This window comes from Aspergillus vadensis (assembly GCF_003184925.1).
Source record: "Aspergillus vadensis CBS 113365 unplaced genomic scaffold BO88scaffold_23, whole genome shotgun sequence".
In the NCBI taxonomy this organism is placed as follows: domain Eukaryota; kingdom Fungi; phylum Ascomycota; class Eurotiomycetes; order Eurotiales; family Aspergillaceae; genus Aspergillus; species Aspergillus vadensis.
The window spans coordinates 43531-65172 of NW_020292061.1; the positions used below are offsets into that span (position 1 = coordinate 43531).

Sequence of the window (21642 nt, forward strand, 5' to 3'; positions counted from 1 at the left end):
CAGGCAGCCGCCCGCTGTTACTGTTAATAATGGCTCAAAACATAACCCTGATTGGGATACTACTCTTACCATAATACCCTTTGTGACAAGACCGCGGCGGACCGATTCAATGCCCTCCTGAACAAGCCTGGCAATAATACGCTGGTCGATGACGACTCAGTGCGGTTCCTCAATATTACCGACACTCACTTCGCTGTTCTCGAGATAGAGGGCCTTATGACTTTATGACCTGTTATTTAGTAGTTCTTTTCTTCTTGTAATTTACTTCCAGGTTCTTAAGACTGTTTTTCTATTTTTCAATAAATACAATAAAATATGTTATAATTAAATCCGAATTTTAGTGAGGAACACCTTACTCGATAAATATAATTCAATATAAAAAATTATAAGATATTTTTTTATTATTCTATATATAAAAATAAGATGATCCAAATATGATTAGAATTATTACTATTACTATGATCATCCCTATTAGATACCTTTTTGTGATGTATTTACCCTCTGGGACGCTTCCGAGATGAATAGTGGAGATGAGAACGTAAACGAAGAAAGCTCAGTCAAATCTCCCATGGGTACTTTGTTTATACACCTGAAACCCCCCACGTTCTCTATTCTTGTACTACAGATCGATGACATATGTTATAAGCTCTTTTAACAGGATTGGTACATTATATATATACAAGGAGGTCACCGTAAACTGTTCTGGAGGGAGCGAATTGAATAGATATATTATAACTGTCAATACGCATCCTAGCCGGGGTCCGGGAAAACTTGCACATTGATTCCAACCTGCCATCATGTTAACGCTGATAACACTCACATGGCCGTCGGACTTCTTTATACCCATCCTCATTCCAGATCAGCCTCATCTATCTGATATAACTCCCTTCCTAGCTCCCCATTCAGTCCATACTTCTCACCAGTCATTCCGTCCTCCCATAATTGAGAAGGAAGCGACAATTCTTCCCATTCAACAGTAACATCAGCAAATGTCTGCTCACTGAATTCTATCCGGGTCTCTTGGACGATATTCGTCTTCCCGTCGTGATAGATTAACCGTAGCATGTCCGTTTCAAACGCTTCCTGATCCGCAATAGCAAAGTAGCCCTTCGAAGATGTTCGCCGAAGGAATGCGCTCTCTCGTTCAATATACTTATCACGATCCGCCCTCCATTCGTCACTCTGTTTGAGGGTTGGGAGTTTATTCTTGAAAGTCTGTCTATCCCGTGAGATATGTTCTGGGTTCGGCAGGCGGCTATAACCATCTAAAGGGCCGGCTAACTCTGGCAAGATATCGAAAACTCGCCACCACTGATCGCCAAAATTGAAGAGTTCGGGATTATCAAGAAGGGCCCACCAGGCTATATCCTCCTCATCGAGCTCATCGGACCCTACTAATTCGGTGATCTTGTCGTTGTCATCGGCATTATAGTGAGTGCGCAACAAAATCAACTGATTGATATCACTCCCCCAAATCCTCCACGCTATCTTCCGCAGACTGTCAGAGCGCCAGGGGTGGAGGATAGTGTCAATTTCATGTGCCTTAGGATAACGTGACGGTGTTTCGTAAGTCTCCGAGGCATGATAAGTAGGGTCCAGTTCCCCCGGAATCTCATCTAGATCTAAGAACCGGTGGATAAGTCGGAGGCGCTGGTCTCCAGTGGGCTCAGATGAGGAGTGATCCCAGTGTTTCTTAGACACAGGACATTAGCCACGCTTGGCCTTCTATTACCTGGGGAAACAACAATAGTGGCGCAGAACACTCACGATCAAGTACTGCTCGACGGGTAACTGGCCCCAGTGCGGAAGGTATGCCTCTTGCATCAGTCCAGGCAAAGAATGCACTGTCATGGGCAATAAAACATATTTCTAGGCGCTAAATGGAAGTACCCTGCCTATCCAGCGCGGGAAAATGACAGGACGCAGTGTCGCAACTCACCTGGCCCACGCTAATTTCTCATCTGACCAGGCAAACCTTTTAGGATTAAGTCACATGATCAGGCTTAGACCTCACTTACGAAAAAGAAAAGATAGACTTGTATTGTGGTTACAAAATGAATTCGGTTTTTAAAGAATTTTGATATAATTCTTTAATTTATAATAAACTGGTTATAATTCTTCTCTATAATCTCTTTGTAAGTGACAAAGTCACAAAGTGTCGTATAATATCCTGGCCATTAACTAAGTACTTCATTATATATGATCAGCTCACAGTTATATTACTGAATATATTCACTTTGTTTCGAGATTTGCTGCATCTAGTTCTTTAATCTGTCATTCTGTTGAATTATGATTAGCGACCTAAACTTAAGAAACAAACTTCATTATATAGAGACAACATGTTTTTATTTTATATGTTAAAAATTAGAGTCCTATAGATTCAGCATGACTGGGATTATTGCTAATACCATGATTATCCCTAAATATAATAGACAGGAGGGTGTATTGCGGGTGTTCAATTCGGAAGTGCAGTGCATTCCACATACCCGGAGACTCCTACAGGACTAGCTATTGGGCCGAACAGCAAACCTCAATTCAGAGGTATAAATATAGCACTGGAATTGATACTCCCCTAATGGACCCACACTCCCCGCCTTGTGAGAAGGGACGGCTCTATCAGACTGGGGACTTTTGAGTTCCTCCGAGGTTCCACCGCAACAAGAACTTTGGAACAGTAGACAGGATTCACCCATGGACATATATTTTCGCCGGAGGATTAATGCCTCGGGAATAGATAATTTGAGAGGTATGATCATATCTTCTGACATTGGTAGAATGCAAGATGCAGTATAAACTTTTGTGGAAGATAAGATGTTTCACGAGCCAGGATCATAGTGAGATCTTCCGAACTCAGCCTGGTCATTATATATTTAAACCGAGATTCAATGGCCATCCCGTTCTTTGAATCAGATTCCATTGGAGCGGGCATTTACTAAACAAATGTATCCGTTATTGGGCACAACTTCAGCTACATCTTCACTAACGTTCTTCTGTATGGCATTGAGGATGCTATCATCCATCACGACTATAGCTAGCTGATTGATTGTGACTGCCCAGTCCTTGCCCAAACATTGAGGTCTTAGTATAGTGGCTACCTGTGGCATGGCTACAGTACTGATTTTTAACTTCAACAGCTGCTAAGACCTGGAGATCTGGAGAGGATAAATCTTCCATTTTCCATACTTAGCCTCCTTCTGACTTTATGAGAGGGGTGTAAAACGATGAACGAATTAATTATTCTCCAAAGTTATCGCATGGTTCATCCATGACACTGAGAGTACCGAAAAACACTCGTCTAAAGCTCCAGTCGGTATTTTCTACAGCAACAAAAGGGGCAAGACCGTGCCGAAATCCTCAATATAAGCCTAACCCAACCCATATATCAGGGGGTTTGACCGGATGTCAATTAAAGTAATGAGATACAATGATCATGTGGAGTGCCTACGACGACAGCTTATACATCATGAAGCTACATCCTTAAGTTGAAGGGCAACCATCCCTTGTCTTTGTACGGGTTTAGTGGCCAAGCAACACATTCTTCAAGTTGAAGATGTGATATTCCATAACTAGGTTTAGTTGATCACCAGTTATTACCTAACGCATGTTTTCGAAAGGCGCAGAGAAAATGCGGGGCCAGCGAGTAAAGTGGAACGTAGTGGGGGGTTTCACACAGAGACAACATGTTTGTCTCCCCCAGTTAGCAGAAATTCTGATCTGACTCGAATGAATCACAACAGTGGTCAGAGTTACAGACACAGTTGGATGATTAATAGACCGCACATTCAGTGAATAGAATATAGCAGGTTGCTTCATTACATCCTACTAGACTACAATACTGTCTTTACTACTGCGGATACACAGCTACCTATCATTTGATCAGCGACCTCAGTATACTTTGTGAAGCCATGTCAGCTCTGCAGGGGCTCGTAGGCATGATAAGCTCGATACTTTCCTTGAAAGAATGCATTTACAGGGGTAATATGTCTTACTTGCCCTTAACCCGAGCCCGGACATTCAAGAGTCTATAAAAGTACCACGCCGTGGGGCCGCAGATGAGTCAGACTGGCAGGTTTGCGGCACAAGAAGACAGATATCTCCTTATTTGGTATCAATAAAGAATGTCTGCCTCTATAATGGTATCTTAAAAATGAATAGTATGTAGTGACGAATGCTCGCAGAAGAATTGCTAGCAATTTCGAATAATTCACGTAAAGTTGAAATACATAGACAACAAATCTGCTTTGACATCTACTACTTGAGCATCTGTGAGCATCCTAGTTTAGTCTGTCCAGTCCCTTCCTGTCAACGATAGCGACAAATCCCAGTCACCCTGATAGGCGCTGGTCTTGAGTGGGCAAGGTGGATTGTCTGAGAGATTTTGGCGTATCGGATCAAAACCGATCATCAAGCACGATGGCTCTGATGGCCCTAATACCCAGCTAGAGACGAATAGGATAGAGAAGAATGTTATGCCTACTGCTTGTCTCAGATGAATATATATTCCAATGTTTTTTGAGCCACTACGATCCTGGGCGATCCTTGGTGCGAAAGCTACTCACTGGTGTGGTTTTTACTCCCCTAAAAAACCCACGCGATAAAAACAGGCCATGATCAACATGAACGTAGACTGGTACTCATGGAACTCGGACCTTTCTTTGAGTCCGATTGCCTGGCCAGTCATGCGCATCAAACGTGGACCAATATTGGAGCAATCCCAGTAGGTAATGTCTTTCTGCCACCCCGATGTAGTGTAACCTTTGCCTTCTACATTCATTCTTTATTCAAAGGCAGACTACCGTCGGAGTGCGAGGTTTTGCAAAAAGGAGCATTATGGGGGTTTTATTTGGAAGGCCGAGACAGCTTGGTGTCGCAGTGATTTTCTCTGTTATTATCTTTGTTATTTTTCAATTCATCTATACTGATGACTTCGCTCTTACCGGACACTTGACAGAGTCTATACAGATAGTGGACGCATGTTCGCCCGATGCACTCGAGAATGTTCATAACGCTCGACCGCCCCTCGATCCAGTGATACCAAACATTGTCCATCAACTGTGGAAAACAACCGATATCAGTGACTATTCCACCACCATCACCGCATCTTGTGAATCGTGGAAGGCTATGCTCGAGCCCTTAAACTACACGGTCAAGCTATGGACGGATGATGATGTCCTTGAGCTTATCAAAGCAGATTACACTTGGATGCTGTCAACATACGAAGGATACCCTCACGATATTCAGCGTGCTGACATTGCGAGACTGCTCATCGTCCATTCCGAGGGTGGCATTTATTCCGACCTGGACGTAAACCCCAAGTCAGCTGAGCGTATTCGATGCCTCCAAGGCCTCCGATTTCAAGCCATTTTCTCCCCGACAGCGAGCACACTTGGCCTCAGTAATCATTTCTTTATGGCCAGGCCTGGTTCTCCATTTCTTGAATGGGCACTCCACGAGGCCAAGCGGCGGAGTAGCAGGCTTGCATCACGAGGAATACTCCTCCCGTACCTGCAGGTTTTCTGGTCCACGGGCCCGATCATGGTAACGGCAGCGTTTAGGCAATACGCATGGCTTTACAATACCCCTCGACTCGACATAGGGCTGTTGAACGACGGGTTTATTGGCTTGGTGGTACAACATGCTGCGGGACGGTCCTGGCAAGGGGTGGACGGCAGGACGCTGAATTATATCGCGGATCAGGCCGGACTAGGGCTCATATTTGGAGCGGTCGCATGCTTTTCTGCAGTGGCAGGACTCATAATCATGGCTAAAAGATACAATATTAGAGTCCCTAGGTGACGAGGTGAGGGCGTGGGTCATACTTACATTGTTTCTGTTTGATTTTATCAAGCCTTCAGCTGCTTTGAAAATGATGCATTATTGTCTGGGTAAACATTTTGCGCACCTTACTACCTTTCAACGAAGAAGGCCCTTGAGTATCCAGATGGGGGTGTTCGAAAACTGTGTCTGGCAAAATCTCTAAACGAATGGAATGTCTTGACAGCGTACGCAGAAGTAAAAAGAAAAAGTTTTCAGGAGCTCTGAGCTTTCACTCAGGATTTAAACTTAGATATGATGATCCAAAGCTGGTTCTCTCTTGTGGAAAAAAGAGACTTTGGGAAGATCTGAGGTGGCTCTTTCGTAGGAAACAAAATGCTATGATTACATGGCCTTAAGGGACCCAGCGGATCAGGCCCTAGCACTCACTATAACAAACTGATTTTCCAGTTAACAGATTCACCTTTCGCTTGCCGCGTGGTTTCCGCTCTCAGGAGCAGACAGTCCAAGCAGCCGGGGAGAGCGGGCATAATAAGGGTCGCAGGTAGTCAGTACGGGAAACTGCAAAACACAACTAACTAATAGGAGAGGCAAATTTCTGCAAAGACTGGGTAACGGGTAATCTGAAGGGGCTTCGTCAAGGCAATCATGGCTATACTACTCCGCTTAATATGATAGGACTATTTGCGAGGAGTAGGCAGGAAAGAGTCCAGGCATCTTACACGAAGTCCTCCCGAAGATTCTTTACGTCAAGGGCTCGCAGAGTAAAGGTATGTCACCGAAATAAATGTAGTCATTGTGACAAAATAAAATTAATATGGGGTGCCTCCCACCTAAGAACAGAGCCCTGCGCCTTGCCCACAGAATCTGCATCGCAGTAACACGAACGACCCTCGCAATGGAAAACGCATCATGGCCACGAGCAACCCATCCAGTACCGACGTGGAAGTGTGACCGCTTTTATGATCTCGGCATTTGCACAATTCAACGTGCCGCCGACGGATGCCTTACATGTGGTAGGAGGCGGGTCTTGGCATTTGAATAGGATTGGCCACGGTCTCAGCTCATGCTGCACACGATCATAATTGGTTTACTAACCCTCCACCATCGGCATATCTTCGTAAAACTACTGAAATTGGAAATTCGAATATAGGGCCTTCTCAACGGTATCAACAGGGATCTGGGTCGCGATCACGACAACGTCGAGATATACCGGCTTATGACATGGACGCGACGTGTAGTCAACTCCTCGAGACGGTGAAGAAGCCCGGGAACCTACCTCTCTACAATTAACCCCATATACATGTTTTGTCCTTATAGTATAGCTAGGCTTAAACGAGACTAAACGCTCCACTCATAATTGAGACCATGGTAGAGCTAGCTTTTCGCAGCGCAAACGAGATCTGAAAGGTTGTTGCTTCTTTATGGGATCATATAGCGATGAATTTAGACTGTATTCATATTTAGTACTACCATGAAATGGGATTGGTGTGCTCTAACTGTGCTAGGCTGAAAGAGCTGGACTGAAACGGGACTGATACATTTCGCTCATCATTCGAGGGGTCTATCGGGTAACACAGTCTATGATGGGTTTAAGAGGATAAGGTGTTTAGGGATATCTGTCAACTACTATAGACGTATAATTAAAATACAATCAAAAGAGAAAGGGGCAACCTCATGGGATATGGTGAGGGTAACCGTATCTATTCATGGAAGGAATTTATTACATCTCCTGATTTACCGAAAAAGTGTGCTTCGGGTATACGTACATGCATGCCCTCTCCAGGACATCCATCTTTCCTGGTACAGTCGGAGAGGCTGAATTGACTGATCACCATGTACAGGCTCCGCTCGTCATCCCAAAATAAGTCGTGTGCGCATTATTTACACCCTGTCCGCCCTGGGCCTCACAGCACTGCACTTCATCCCCAGTGCAGACAAATGTGTTCTGGGCGCTGTAAGGATCAACGCTCCAGTACTCTACACCGCCATGGGCGTACCCCTGCTCAGCCGGGGGCAAGTTTGGAATGCCGTCGTTTGCATGAGTTACCCGGAAATACTGCGTCGTATCTGGGCTCGAGGCTTGGAAGGCATCGTTCATGTACGACGCGAAGGCCTGATTGCCGCTGCGCGGTTCGCCGAAGGTGTACAGGCGGATGTTGTCGTATGTCGCAGACAGCTGGGCGGCAGTGAGTGTTGCCAGGGACGCTCCGAGACTATCGTAGAGTTAGTAAGTATTATACATTTAAATAAAAGAGGTCACCAGGGCATACCTGTGGCCCGTCACAGTCAGCGCATAGTCCGGATACTGGCTAACCTGCTGTTGGACAAGTGACTCGACTTGGTCCTGGACAGAGATCCATCCAATATAATATCCACCGTGTACTTCACAACCGTTACATTGGGGTAGGGTGTCGAAAGGGGTGAGGGTATAGTTAGTATCGAGTTGTAGATTCGTATCACTGCCAGTACCGCGGAAGACAGTGATGATTTCTTTACTGCTGTCGTCGCGGAGGATCCATCCGTTGATGTCAGTTTGAGAGTTGTAAATCTTCTCTCCCTTGATAATAGTCGACGGAATGTTGCACAGGTCGGCGTAGGCAGCTTGGGAGATAGTGGCCATTTCGACTAAACGGCCGTAGAGGTCTTCGGAGATGCCCTGCGTAGAGGCTGCTAGGGCGTTCGCTGCGGTCACCACAACAGCGATGGCGTATTTTGCGGAGAATCGCTTCATCTTGAAACTCATGCGCCTGAAGCTGGTCGAAAATGGGTCAACGAGTAGCGTGAGAAGCCAGTTGATTGAGGGTTTGTGAGGGCATCTATCCCTTAAATAAACCACTGAAAGACCAATTTAGGATAAAAACAAGAAGCATCCGACGATCATCTCATATTCCCTGAGTTTATGTCGTATAACAACATGGTGGCATGGCTTCTAAGTATACTCGGCAAGCACATCTCCAGCTTTTGCCGAGAGATGTAACAATGGGGACCCGAAATCAGCTTGTTTCATGTGCGGAATTGCGCGCGACTGACCCTACTAGAGGGTCGGTATGACACCTACTCCTGTACACCTCCGGATTCAATACACCGGAGCTCATCTATCAAACTAGCCCGGAGCTTCTGTCCTTTTCAATTTTGGATATTCCGAAGACTTTGATATTCCGCCGTAGATTCCCCGAAGTATGTCCGACGCAGATCACTGTAACCCTCAACGTTTCGGCAAAGACTACTGCCGATATCGACACCACCATGGATGTTCGAGTGTTTTATAGTGGAACAAGTAGAAAATGGCCTTTAAGTAAGGGTCCAAACTCGTGCATCGGTATGATGTCTTCGGGACCCACCGGTGGACCCCCAAGCAATTCGAATATTTATATATTTCCAGATGAGTATACTATAACCATCTAACGTAGTCTGATTGTTAAGGCATAGTAAAATTGTTTAGGTAAAGGCCAGATCAAGCGGCTTAGACATTGGCCTTTGTGAATCTGGATAAATTGGAAGGGATATTATAGGCAGAATGTAAAATATCTTTTTGAGTATTACGCTGGCCAGCTACGAGGCAAATCGATGTAAACATACATGGTCTATAGGTAGCTATGTTTGTGTCTCGGTTTTCTAACTTTGACAGGCTATAGTGCTGGCAGACAAGGTTCTCTCAAAGAAGCAAGGTACCGGTAATTTGTGCCAGTATTTACAGCACAACAATATCTCGATCCAAATTGGCACCCACCTATAAAATTAAGTGTTTGAGGAACAAAGAAGAACATTTGTATTAAAACCCCTTGCCTCTGTATAAGTAGATACAATTTGATTTGGGAATATTATCTCATGATACGGTTGTTGGTCTGCCACTTATAAAGTCAACAAGAACTCCAGTTGTGCCCGGTTGTCGTAGTTGATAACACTATAAACCGGGCCGTGCCCGAAGCAAGGGACTAGTCCCCCTGTCTCCAATTTCACATAATATCTTACTTTCTTGCTTTCTTCCTCTTTTCTTTGCATGCTGAGTAGCTTGTATGGCTTATAGTAAATAAGACATCAATCGTCTCTCTCTACACCAAACACTCGGAGCGAAGGCAGGACAGTCCCATAACCTCAGCCACTAGGAGCAAGCCCAAGGCCAAAATGAGTAACATGATGTCATATCCACCCCCAGCTTCCAAAGTGATTCTGGTCCTCCTAGCACTTGCCCAAAATCGTAAAACCACTCTGTAATCACCAATGACACAGTTAACTTGGACCGAAAGGCCACCACAGCAGTGGTGAAAGTAACAAGCGTGCTTATGGGAGTAGATATTACACTCCGCAAATGCCCACCGCCTCTGAATAGTGGAAACGATAATTAGAAACGGTGGCATTGACAACATTGGAAAATGCAGCATAGCCTGAACCACAAGTCCAGATGGCCGGCGTAGTCCCTACTGGACGCCATTTACGGCATGTCAGGGACGATAATGATCGTCTTTATATCCGAAATATCCCGAGGGCACTGAGGCTTGTAGGCCAAAATTTGCATCCTTCTTCATGTCTATTGTCGGCATGGTTGCAAATTCAAAGTCATGAAAGTTCAAGTTCGACTATCAGATTGTCAATATTACGATGACTTTATCGGCGTTTTACAACGCACGAGACAATAACTTCGCTATTATTCTTAGCCCCACAAGGATCGGCGTACCGCATAGTTGTCTTCTTCGAGACACGGCACGTAGCTAGAAGGACGAGGGCTAGCATGTCTGAAACCGGTCTAAAATAGTACGCTTGGCATTATGTAACTAAGTGATTGAAGTGAAAGCCTTAGTGTCCAAATGCCTGTCACATGTTACCCGAGGAAGGGTTCTATTATAGTACAGTACTAATGTCCAGTGAGCCTTCGGAGGGCCGATCGTCATGGAGTACTCCGGAGTACATGTGCCGCTCTTAAACAGTAGCAGTTACACCTCCAAAAATAGACAATCAAGAGAACCTTTGTCTAGCTATTCACGGTGAGACCCCAACCATTAGATCAGGGTCCAGAGCCCAGACTTCGGATAGCCTTGGCTTGTGGAAGCTACTGCCACATCGATTACTAAGGTTAACAAGGTGGAATCTGAACGACCTATTAAGGCGTTTCTGTAAGCCGAACCAAGGTAGTGTTTCTGTTACGCACCCTCTCTATTGAAAGCGTATACTTCCGTAAAGAGAAACGAAGGCTTATGCAGGAAAGGAAGGGTCGGTTAGAATGATTGGATTGAGGTTGTAAACAACTAGGAACATGCGAGCAAGCAGGGTAGGATGGCGAAGTAGGAGGGGGCGCTCCTGCTGCCTTGGCCGGATCAATATAGGTCCGAAGACCCACTCAACACCTCAACACTATCTGTCCCTCGCTTATTTAGCCAAAACTTTAGCCCCTAACCATATTCGCTGCCGATTAAAAAACTGTACACCTAACAACCTAGAATCCCGGAGGTTCCCATTTAATTGGGAAATCAAGATATTGGTCAAGATGGGGTACCGGATATAAATCGGCATTCCCTCTGAGGGCCAGTTTCGCACAGCCTTCATGTCTATGTACTAGGATGTTCGAGTAGGCAGCCAGAAGTAGCCAGGCTGCCTTGCTGCGGTATTGGTCTGCAAAGCCTGAGCCAGTCCTCATCTACTCAGCCACACCCAACAACAGCCACTTTTTACCACCGAAATACTGCTAGTGACCTTCATATGGGACAAAACTCGGCGTTCGGCAGTGTGAATGGTACATTATTGCCGATGGAACTTTGACATACCAATCAGGCTTATTTAGATGGATGTCAATTAGTTGATCGCCTATGCCGGTTGGATGTGTTGATAAATTTGCAAAGCATGATTTGCCGGGAATTCTTCGATGCATATCCACGCGACCTGGGATTTAGCCTGATTTAAGGACTTCATTTGATCGATCGGTCATATGAAGGGGGGCCAATCGTAAATGGTAGCAGCAAATCTCGACGATACTATTTCTTCACTCTGGTCTATTTTACTTGTCTGTGTCAATTCTATCTGGTTCCAAGTGGTTAATGGATCTCTCCACATCTTGGCAGTTTTGATAACCTTGATACTATCGTGCTGTAACAGTCCCCAACAGCAACCCATTTCCTAGACTGTCTTCAGCGGACCCAGGCAATGAATATGATATAAGTCCACTACAGATCCTGTGATACAGAATTTCAAAGGCATGCAGGGGGCTGAGGAATGAAGTAAGAATTCTTTCACAATGCAACATTATCCAGAATTATATTCCTACACGGAAAGCTATTACCATGCGAACCAACCTTAAACTTCAATGAAGAATGGAATATAATTTTTGGGGGCAATACCGCCAGACCATCGATTGACTGACGTTAGAAGGTATGGTGCACTGTCCAGGCCCATGTGTTGAAGCCGGCAGAACTGTACCGTCCTCTTTGTAGGAATAATGCCTGACTAAAAGTAAATACCCCAGGTATAATGCGGACTAAAGTTGAACGGGGTTGTCTTGTGCCCTCTTTAGAAATCACGACTTACCTTATGGGGACGGTACTCTACCTGCTAAGGTAGGCGGCAGGTTGTGGCATGAGGGGGTCTGGTGGTTTGGCAGTAGTGCCTCTCATAATTCATTACTGGAGCTTTACTGCAGTTGTCCAACTTTTCGTTACTTCCCAGCTTCTATACTGTCAAACATCCGATCAGTGCTAAGACTGGTATGGTACTCACGACCCTCACTTCAGTCAATTGTACCATTTAGGCCCCGGGTTGCGATAAACACTCTACTATAGCCATTAGTATATACAGCATGATCACCACACGTACAACCTTCGTTTGCCTGGGGGCTATATTGCATGAACTAACCATGGCATCTTATTCACGGGCTGTACTAGCGCGGTCATAATATCAAGGATGTTGTGATTGGGGATGGGATTTAATTCTGTTTCCGCCTCGAAATGCAGGCGCAGGATGACGTAGTCACTATAGGTCCCGGTAGCCTAAATGCCGGGTGAACCAAAGCTAGTAACAAAGTGATATTTTCTACTGATCCTATTATAAACAGGGTGGAGGTAACCCCTGCATAGACCAGAGCTCCTGGTTCATAACGGGTTCCATCTGGAGCGGCGAAGTGAGCTACTGTCTTCCTTGCTCGCGTGCTAGGGGTACTGAAGGCTATCAGACTATGAACTGGACAAGTAACCTAATATACTGCCTTTCTGTGTCTCCTCGTCAGAATCCATTGGTAAGTAGTAGTCAATACATCAATATATATATTCCACTACCGACTGACACAATACTATCCGCAGCGGTACTCGATTGCGTAACTAGACAAGAGCATAAACAGAGTAAATACGCTCAAGTGCATCACCAATTTAGTTGCTCAACCACAGACCGGTGCCCCACTTGGTCGCCATAACACGCATCATAGACAGCGTCTAATTGGACAAATTATCGTTGAGTTGGCTTGCCATTATCTTTTGGCCTGCCACCAATATCTATAGATCTGTTAACGTGGTGGTCAGTCCTCCACATCTGCTTGACTTACTGCTTGTGAGACAGCCCAATCTGTGTTCTTATGCATGCCCACGCCCCATGAAGCGATGTTTCCAGCTGTACCCAGTCTGATAAAAGACGTCACCGTATCCTGGCTGGCTATATATTGCAGTTGGTTGTCTAGTACCTCGTAGTCGTAACCGACTGACCTAAGGGCATCAAGTATGGTAGGTAATAGTTCACCTCCAGTTGCTTCAAGTTCACGGTCTGAACCCTGTACTGAAATCTTCAGTTGGACGTAAGTAGCATCCCGATTTCCTTTGGCCTGGCTGGCTCTGCAATTCAGCAGCCGGACTCGTTCAGATTCAACGTGCATATAGTGTTTCCGGAACAAGCGACATATAGTCTCCCGGGTAACCTCAAAGCCACTGAGATTCGCATGTGCTTTCACAACCTGCGTAAATTCAATTTCCAAATCTCGCGGCATATCAATATTAAGACTCTCTTTGAGAAGCCAGGCAACGCCGCCTTTGCCACTTTGAGAGTTCACCCTCACAATAGCTTCGTGTTGCCTTCCCAGATCAACTGGATCCATGGGGAGATATGGCATTTTCCACTTGGACGCCCGTGTAGCTCCAAGTCTCTCACTTTCTTTGAGTTTGTTATATCCCTTTCGTATGGCATCCTGGTGTGTACCGGTAAATGTGCAAAATACATATTTCCCTGCATAGGGTGCTCTAGGATGGACGGCGATCTTTGTGCACTCCTCCACCATAGCGACAACCTCGTTCAAATTGCTCAGGTTAACTCTGGGTGAAACACCGTGAGTATATAAATTGAGAGCCAACGTGACGAGATCGACATTTCCAGTGCGTTCGCCATTCCCGAATAGACATCCTTCAACTCGGTCTGCACCAGCCAACTGAGCCATCTCGGCTGCTGCCACGCCGCATCCTCGGTCATTGTGGGGATGAACTGATACGCAGACCTTTTCTCGCTCGGAGATACCGCGGCAGAAGAGCTCGATCTGGTCGGCGAACACGTTTGGCATTGTTGCTTCGACAGTCGATGGAAGATTGAAGATGATTTTGTTCTCAGTGGTGGGTTCCCAGGCTAATTTCACAGCTTCGCAAACTTCAATTGCGTATTCCACGGATGTATCTTGAAAATTCTCCAGTGTAAACTCAATCGTCCATTCAGTTTTGTGCATCTCAGCATCCGAGGACTCTTTCGTGAGTTCACGAATCTTCATTACACACCGAACAGCGAGGTCTATTATGTCCCCCTTTGTCATTTTGAAGACGACTTCGCGGAAAAGATCAGACGTGGAGAGGTGGATGTGCAAAATGACTTTCCTTGCACCCCGAACAGCCTCAATCGTCCTTTGTATAAGTTCCTCGCGACAAGGCGCCATGACTTGGATCCACGTGTCATCAGGCACAGTACCAGGGGTACTTATGAGGTGTCGGGTGAAATTGAACTCGGTTTGTGAGGCAGAGGGATAAGAGACCTCGACCTCTTTATATCCCAGCTTGACTAGGGTTTGGAAATAGCGTAGTTTGTCATCACCATTCATTGGCTTTTTCAGTTAGCAGATTGAGATAGTAGTATATGTGGAGTAAGTTACCTGGACTAATGTCTGGTTGCCATCTCTGAGGTCGGTTGAAAGCCATCGGGGAGCTTGAGTCAAAGTCTGAGTAGGCCACTTCCTATTGTATACATGCGGCCGAGGAGAAGCATAGTATTTGTCCGATGGTGTAGGTAGCCTGGGAATTACAATCTGTATTAGCTAGTAGGCTCTGCAGTAGGGGGAGAACTCGGACTAGATATACATGTTGTCCTGTTCGGTAGGGCTGAATATCGCCTGTGTAGAGCAAATAGCACTATTTGTCTGCTGGACAAGGTGTCAGGATGAATAGCCGGTCGCCTTTGATATGAAGAAATAAGCAGGTTAGGTTGTTGGACAGTGGAATGGTAATGGTGGCACGCATCATGTTATTTATATATGAAGCATGGCCAGGAAAGCCGTCAGTATTACTATGAGCATTCTGCGGTTGGTTCACATGAAACTAAGAAGGTACGATTCAGTGGACCATAAACAGGGAACGCCACGGTGCTGTACTGCAGTGCTGTAACATAATACATAAAACCGTACCTAGCTCCCTTCCAATGAACGACAACCTTACCATTCCGACAACAGGTGGTGGTCAGAAAGATCCTTCATGCTGTGTAACATACTGTCGTCACTCGTCACGATCTCGTGCATTATCACACTCGAGATCATGTCGCTTATCTCGCCCAGATCCGATAACAAAAGCAAAAATATCCTAGGATGGTAACTCGATTCAGGTTCAAATCCCGGTTTGTGATGAGAATTGCCGTGCAAGCCGGTGGCAAACCTCCATATTTGCAGTAATTGGTTACCTTTCATCCAAATTGAAATATCTGAACGACGAATAATTCCTGTCGTGTCACCATATATACATATCCTAACCTATTTTGGAAATACCATGTCTATCAACAATCTCAGCTGAGTCGGCAACTCCGGGTCAACGAGAATACGATTGAAGGGGGTGCACGATTCTCCTGTGTGATAAAGGCATGGGGTTCCTTTGTAAGGTGATAGGGACTAACAGTATCCACACACCATGTCAGCCAACCATAGCGATATGTCGACTGCTGATGCAGTGAGTTCTGAGAGGCCTGCGCCCCCGCATACCATCTTTGATAGATCCCAGAAGCGTTTGTTAGCCGCACTTGTGTCCACCGCTGCTACATGTAAGTCACTATCCATGCAGATGACAATACTGCAGACGGCTCTAATAAAATCAGTCTCAACACTGGCATCAAATATTTATTTCCCTGCGGTGCCCTCCATTGCCCAGGGTTTGAATGTCTCCGTTGAGCTCGTCAACCTTTCGATTACCGCCTATCTTATCTTCCAAGGCATAGCGCCTAGTCTCTGGGGACCGATTTCAGACGTTAAAGGTCGCCGAACAGCATACATCGGTACCCTGTTCGTAGCAGTCTGTGCATGTATCGGCCTCGCAGAGACTAGGAACTATGCTATGCTTGTCGTTTTCCGATGCTTGCAGAGTACTGGATCTGCTAGTACGGTTGCTATTGGATCAGGCGTGATTGGGGACTTTACTACCCGAGAAGATCGTGGGGGGTTCATGGGATTCTTTCAAGGAATGATGTTGATTTCCATTGCCATTGGGCCTGTTATAGGAGGGGCACTTGCAGGGTCGCTTGGATGGAGGACTATATTCTGGTTTCTCACTGTTTACAGCGGGGTATTGCTTACCATGATCGCTCTCTTTCTTCCTGAGACGTTGAGGTCTATCGTGGGAAATGGTGCTCAACTTCCCTCGTCAAGGATCGGAAGTTATCCCCTTACACTCTACCAGCGCTTCACCAAAACAAATTGGAGCGAAACTGCAGCAGATAACCAGCTGGCCCCCAAGAAACGAACTGACCTTTTAGGACCCATCCGCATCTTGATCAGCAAACAAGCAGCTCCGCTAGTATTTTTCTTTGCTGTATACTTCGCCGTCTGGCAAATGACGATCACGGCTATGGCAACCCTTTTCAAGGAACATTATGGTTTGACAGAAATTCAATCCGGGTTAACCTTCATCGCCAATGGTGCAGGATCCATGGTTGGAACCCTCATCACGGGTAGGATCCTCGACAAGGATTATCGCCGAATCAAAGAACGACATCTCGCAGAAACAATACTCTCAGGAGAAGAGAAGATTTTTCCACTTGAACGAGCCCGTCTTCGTCTTGTTCCTATCTTTGCTGGTCTACAATGTCTGTCAGTCATGCTATTTGGCTGGACTCTTCAATATTCGTCCCATGTCCACATCTCCATTCCCATTATCTCATCGTTTATAACTGGGTGGACAGCTGTATCCAACCAATCCATAGTGACAACCTATCTAGTGGATGTATTCTATGATAGTAGTGCTGCTGCAAGCGCAAGTTTGAATATGGCACGTTGCTGCCTGGCTGCTGGGGGCTCGGGTTTTGTCATGCCCATGGTGAATGGTGTCGGATGCGGAGTGGCTTTCACAATATGCGTTGCAGCGCAGATTTGTGCGACTGCTGGCCTAGTGATACAATGGAGGTATGGTGGTCTCTGGAGAAATGAGATGGAGAAGATTTTGAGTCGGTGAGTCGGTGAGTGGCATGCTACATGGTCAAATACTGCTTTGCAGAATCCTGTTCTACACAGAAATCGGTCATGGAATACCGTTGCGTACTGCAAAGGGGCCTTATGCCTTCTTCGATAAGCCTAGGTAGAGGTCCTGGGTGAATAATACTGGTGGTCATTTCCAATGCTATTCAGTACTTTTTTTCCCTTCTCCAAAGCTGTTCGAGCTATAAGTGCGAATAGCTTAAGTAAGAGCTGCTGAAAACTATCTAACCTGTGTCTGGGACAGCGACTTATCATGTAGAAGGCCCGATACACGCAAGTAATACGCTATATGTTGTATTGTCTCATGGTAATAGTATTATAACAGTCATGTAACCTTCTCTCTCCATGGAAAAGTTATCTTATCTCTATATATTATCCATGTAACACACAAGACTAAGCTTCCATACATTTTACATTTCACTTGCTTTCGTATGTAAATATCTGGTTTTCTCCTATCTATAACCAATGAAGAAATGCTCCCGTTGATTTGCACAAGGTTTCTAATGGTGATATGAGGTGTTAGAGGAGATAGAAAGAGAACTATATGAGCTTATAATGCCAGATATTACCATTATATCTCCGAATTTTGTCTGCAATTCAGAAGAATGTAAGTAATTCAACCAGAATACACGCCAGGTAGTGGCTTTATACGTTCTGTAAGAGCGTCTTGTCCTTTTCCCGATGCATGGCACATGATTTCTGGATATTTACGCCGGTTTTCTACCCGCAAATTAAGTACCGCACCGGAAATGTTGGATGGCATAACACAAACCGTAACGCCAGGTCAACAAGTGTAATAAGCGTCTGGGCGAAAGGGTTCATGACAAGGGGCCGGCATTGATTTTCTGTGTATCGATCTATAAATAACCCTGTTTTCCGCGATCTCTAACTACGTTTCCATGGGTTCTCACAACTTCAACATCTTCTAGTCACCTAGCATCGATCCGACCGACTGTCTAAGTAATGATGCATGTTGCGATTCGTAGCCCAACATCCCATTTTTCTTCAATGTGGTAACAAATTCGCCCCAGTAATCTACAATGTTCCTGTTCACCTCAACGTGGAAATTTTTGTACTCGTGCTCGCGGTCGGCATTTTCCCACCGCAGCAAGTAGACGAGACACCGGGCACGTTGCCCTTGGAAGAGCACCGGTCGATCAAGCCATCCATGCTGCCAGTCCGTAAGCCCTGCCAAGGGGTACACATCAGAGCCAATGAGAATTCCAAGGTTGTATAGATTGGTGCGGTTCAGCTCCTGAATCTGTGAGCCCACCAGATCCTCAGGAAAATACACGGCCATGAGCTCGTAGTACTCTGTTGCACCAACATACTGGTTCCGGAAAGCGCCGTCATGGAATGCAGCCCCAAGTGTCTGGGAGAGATCGATCATAGATACTTGGACGGATCGCTCGGAAGCCCAAGCGGTAAGGGTCTCGGTAAGGCACTGGTACTCATCTGAGTTGATAAATATGTTGCGCATATCCGCAGAGCTCCACGCTGGGAACGACGTCAGATCTTCATCTTCGTGGATATCCCAATTTGCTTGACAGAAATGTGACTTGGGAGACTAACACAGCATGAGCCATTCGGTGTGTGGTGCTTCCACGGGCTACGTCCGTCGAAATCTTAGATGACGAAGGTAATCAGATTGGTTGAAAATATTTTGGAAGAGTCTAGTAATGGGGTCGGCTGCATCGTGATGTGTCGCGCCTGTGCCTGGGTTCAATACGATCCAATCGACCAACTTGGTGTGTTTCCCGGTTCTAGGCGGCTGCCTCAGCGCGAAAGTTGACGCGTCGCGGGAAGCTTCTGGAAAGAATTTTGGAAATTCGTATTTTGCTTGCGCTCTGGTGACAGGTGGCATTGTTTGTGTGAAGATATAAAAATGTGAGGGTGGACAGCAGGTGGGCAGCAGGTGGACCATGCCGGATGCATCTAAGGAAGGGGAGTCGGTCGCTCTGGTTGTGAGACAAATTATTGGAATCCTGCCAAGCATTTTGGTTCCACCCATCCCCGCAAAAGAGGAGGATATTTACTAAACCCTGAAACATATTCCAAAATACATATTGGTCAGTTGTTTTGAGAAAGGATAATAAGCTCAGTACGTTTGAATTGTGGCCGATGGCACCTCAGATCCTAATAGTTTCGTTGAGACCAGTTGATTAATATGTAATGACTCTAATTAGGTGTATACCAAAACGAATATATCATTAATATTCCTTCTCACCTCTGTCTTGCCAAAAAAAAATATAGTATCGACAAGGGGCGTACCGCAGCCAGCGATGATGAATCAAAATACATTGATAATATTCTTACAACAGACCACAACCGCATTCACAATAAAAATTCAGTACTAGTGAGCCTTAAGCAAATTTTGTAAACATTGCGCTTTCTACTTGCATTCTTTCTGTTACCTGAACCCGGCACTGCCTACTGGGACCCAAGCGGGATACATTCAGTGGCTGCTCATATTCCTTCTTCAAAGAAGGGTTTATTGCCTACTGTGGGGTCCCCACAACATTCGGCAGTGATTTGCAGTCAACATGGTGTCGAGGAAGCTTCGACGTCTTCGCCTTGCAGGTTGCTAACAAACCAAGCTGGCCCGTTTTACCCAGCATGTGCTTTGGTATGCCGCACTGAAATACGGCGTCATCGCTTGGAATAACAGATAATCGAAGTGTCTCATCTGGCGTCTGGTGTTAGGTTGCCTTCATGTAGGAGTCTATAGTGTGAGGATCATACCGGAGTTTCTTTTCGTGCAATGTTCCGAGGATCCAAGCCTTATTGGCCGCAACCCACTTGCTATGGTCTGCGTATACTACCGTGCTCCATGAATGTAAGTAAAGGTATAGATAATAAATTTCTGCCCAATCTTCAGTCCATACCAGTAACTGTCCGGAGCTTTCCATTATCCAGGTATCGTTGTAAGATGGACGACATCTTCTAGCGGAATGCCGGTGTGGTGTCGACAGAAGCCTGCACGCCAACCAACAAGTTGCGGGTGCAGACAAGGGACTGTAATCGCTGGGGTAATCCACTGAGTCCTTAGGATAATTTAATAGCCTGCTCAACGGTACTACAATTGAGAGGCCATGTAGTTGCCATTGAGAATGGCTTACGCATTGCCCATACAAAATGGGCTCACGGGAAACCCGGACCATCCCTTTATCGTAGTACAGAGGTGCCTTCTAGCCTCTTCCCACTACGGACTAGCGGGAAGCTGATCTTCCGCCCTTAACCTCAGCCTCGTGGGGCGTGAGAGGACTGTTGCTCTCATCAGCTGCCACGTCCCCGTCAACGCATCCCACGAGTCCACCACCACCCGGACGCAACCACCTTGAATAATATCTGAAAAGCCGTAAAATATCCTTAGCAGAACATCATTACTGCAACAGCCAAAATCTGGGGAGCTTCCCAGGCGGAGCTAATGACCCGGCCCGACACAGTCCGTTCCATTCTTTGTGAAGAGCCATGGATTTGGAATGACGGGTCGAGTGAGATTACATTTCACGAAGATGGAACAGGAAAGGTGTGTTCAGCGATTAAATAGCCTCCTTTCCGCGCAAATTGACCCTTGCCATGCAGCTGTTTTGCTCTACCGAGTACACTTGTTGGATTTTCGCCGAATTTGACTGGAAACCGCATGATTCTGCGTATCTCGATCGGACCATTGAGAATTCCAAGATAATCGGTCACTTTACCATCGAGATGACCCTCACAAAGCGACGACCGCACGATATCTGGTACAAAGGGAAAGTCAATGAAAGTTGGCTAAACGAAGGGGCATTTTGCGCAAAAACGTATCATATAACAATTGAGCACGGGCGCTTTAGGAACCAATTCGACGTCAAGCATAAGGTTTTGGATGGCTCACTATATGCGCTGCGCATAGTTTTTGATCCCTCGCCGTTTCCGCCGGACGAGGAGTGGAATGACGAAAGTTACGGACCCCATGCGATGAGACTCTGGGAGTGTACAGAATTTAACGCTAGAAGATATCTCAACGAAAGACTGAACCTATGGGAAAAACTGATGGCTTGGTGCAATGATTGGATGAGGTGATTTAATAGGAGAAAATGGGAGGCCATTTACTTGTACAGTAGATTGATTCCTAGAAGTACTCCTATGTGAAATCCGACTTTCCTAACTCACGGTACTCGGAATATAATAATATAGTTGTGCCATACTAG

At 45.8% G+C, this 21642-nt stretch overlaps 7 protein-coding genes across 7 annotated transcripts; 3 read left to right on the top strand and 4 right to left on the bottom strand.

Moving 5' to 3' along the window:
* Window positions 1-849: 849 nt before the first annotated feature.
* BO88DRAFT_394123 (uncharacterized protein) lies at window positions 850-1824 on the bottom strand (the record flags this gene model as incomplete). Its single annotated transcript, XM_025705138.1, has 2 exons — window positions 850-1692; window positions 1768-1824. The coding sequence occupies 2 exons, from the start codon at window positions 1822-1824 to the stop codon at window positions 850-852; spliced, it is 900 nt and encodes a 299-aa protein (XP_025559603.1).
* Window positions 1825-4830: 3006 nt separating this feature from the next.
* BO88DRAFT_456571 (glycosyltransferase family 32 protein) lies at window positions 4831-5796 on the top strand (the record flags this gene model as incomplete). Its single annotated transcript, XM_025710932.1, has 1 exon — window positions 4831-5796. The coding sequence occupies one exon, from the start codon at window positions 4831-4833 to the stop codon at window positions 5794-5796; it is 966 nt and encodes a 321-aa protein (XP_025559604.1).
* Window positions 5797-7606: 1810 nt separating this feature from the next.
* On the bottom strand, window positions 7607-8571 carry BO88DRAFT_371231 (lipase family protein; the record flags this gene model as incomplete). The annotated part of the gene is made up of 2 exons (XM_025704195.1): window positions 8049-8571; window positions 7607-7991 (listed from the first exon to the last, which is right to left on the bottom strand). Exons 1-2 carry the CDS (start codon window positions 8519-8521, stop codon window positions 7607-7609), a joined length of 858 nt encoding a protein of 285 aa, XP_025559605.1. The 5' UTR covers window positions 8522-8571.
* Window positions 8572-13155: 4584 nt separating this feature from the next.
* Window positions 13156-15679, bottom strand: BO88DRAFT_469974 (2-isopropylmalate synthase; the record flags this gene model as incomplete). Its single annotated transcript, XM_025711636.1, has 4 exons — window positions 13156-13250; window positions 13301-14827; window positions 14876-15014; window positions 15435-15679. 4 exons carry the CDS (start codon window positions 15677-15679, stop codon window positions 13191-13193), a joined length of 1971 nt encoding a protein of 656 aa, XP_025559606.1. The 3' UTR covers window positions 13156-13190.
* A 238-nt stretch (window positions 15680-15917) lies between these two features.
* BO88DRAFT_347495 (MFS general substrate transporter) lies at window positions 15918-17429 on the top strand (the record flags this gene model as incomplete). The annotated part of the gene is made up of 2 exons (XM_025703376.1): window positions 15918-16026; window positions 16081-17429. The coding sequence occupies 2 exons, from the start codon at window positions 15918-15920 to the stop codon at window positions 17427-17429; spliced, it is 1458 nt and encodes a 485-aa protein (XP_025559607.1).
* Window positions 17430-18377: 948 nt separating this feature from the next.
* On the bottom strand, window positions 18378-19316 carry BO88DRAFT_469983 (uncharacterized protein; the record flags this gene model as incomplete). The annotated part of the gene is made up of 3 exons (XM_025711637.1): window positions 18378-18949; window positions 19025-19051; window positions 19088-19316. 3 exons carry the CDS (start codon window positions 19314-19316, stop codon window positions 18378-18380), a joined length of 828 nt encoding a protein of 275 aa, XP_025559608.1.
* Window positions 19317-20744: 1428 nt separating this feature from the next.
* Window positions 20745-21514, top strand: BO88DRAFT_469986 (uncharacterized protein; the record flags this gene model as incomplete). The annotated part of the gene is made up of 2 exons (XM_025711638.1): window positions 20745-20981; window positions 21038-21514. The coding sequence occupies exons 1-2, from the start codon at window positions 20880-20882 to the stop codon at window positions 21512-21514; spliced, it is 579 nt and encodes a 192-aa protein (XP_025559609.1). The 5' UTR covers window positions 20745-20879.
* Between the last annotated feature and the right edge of the window lie 128 nt (window positions 21515-21642).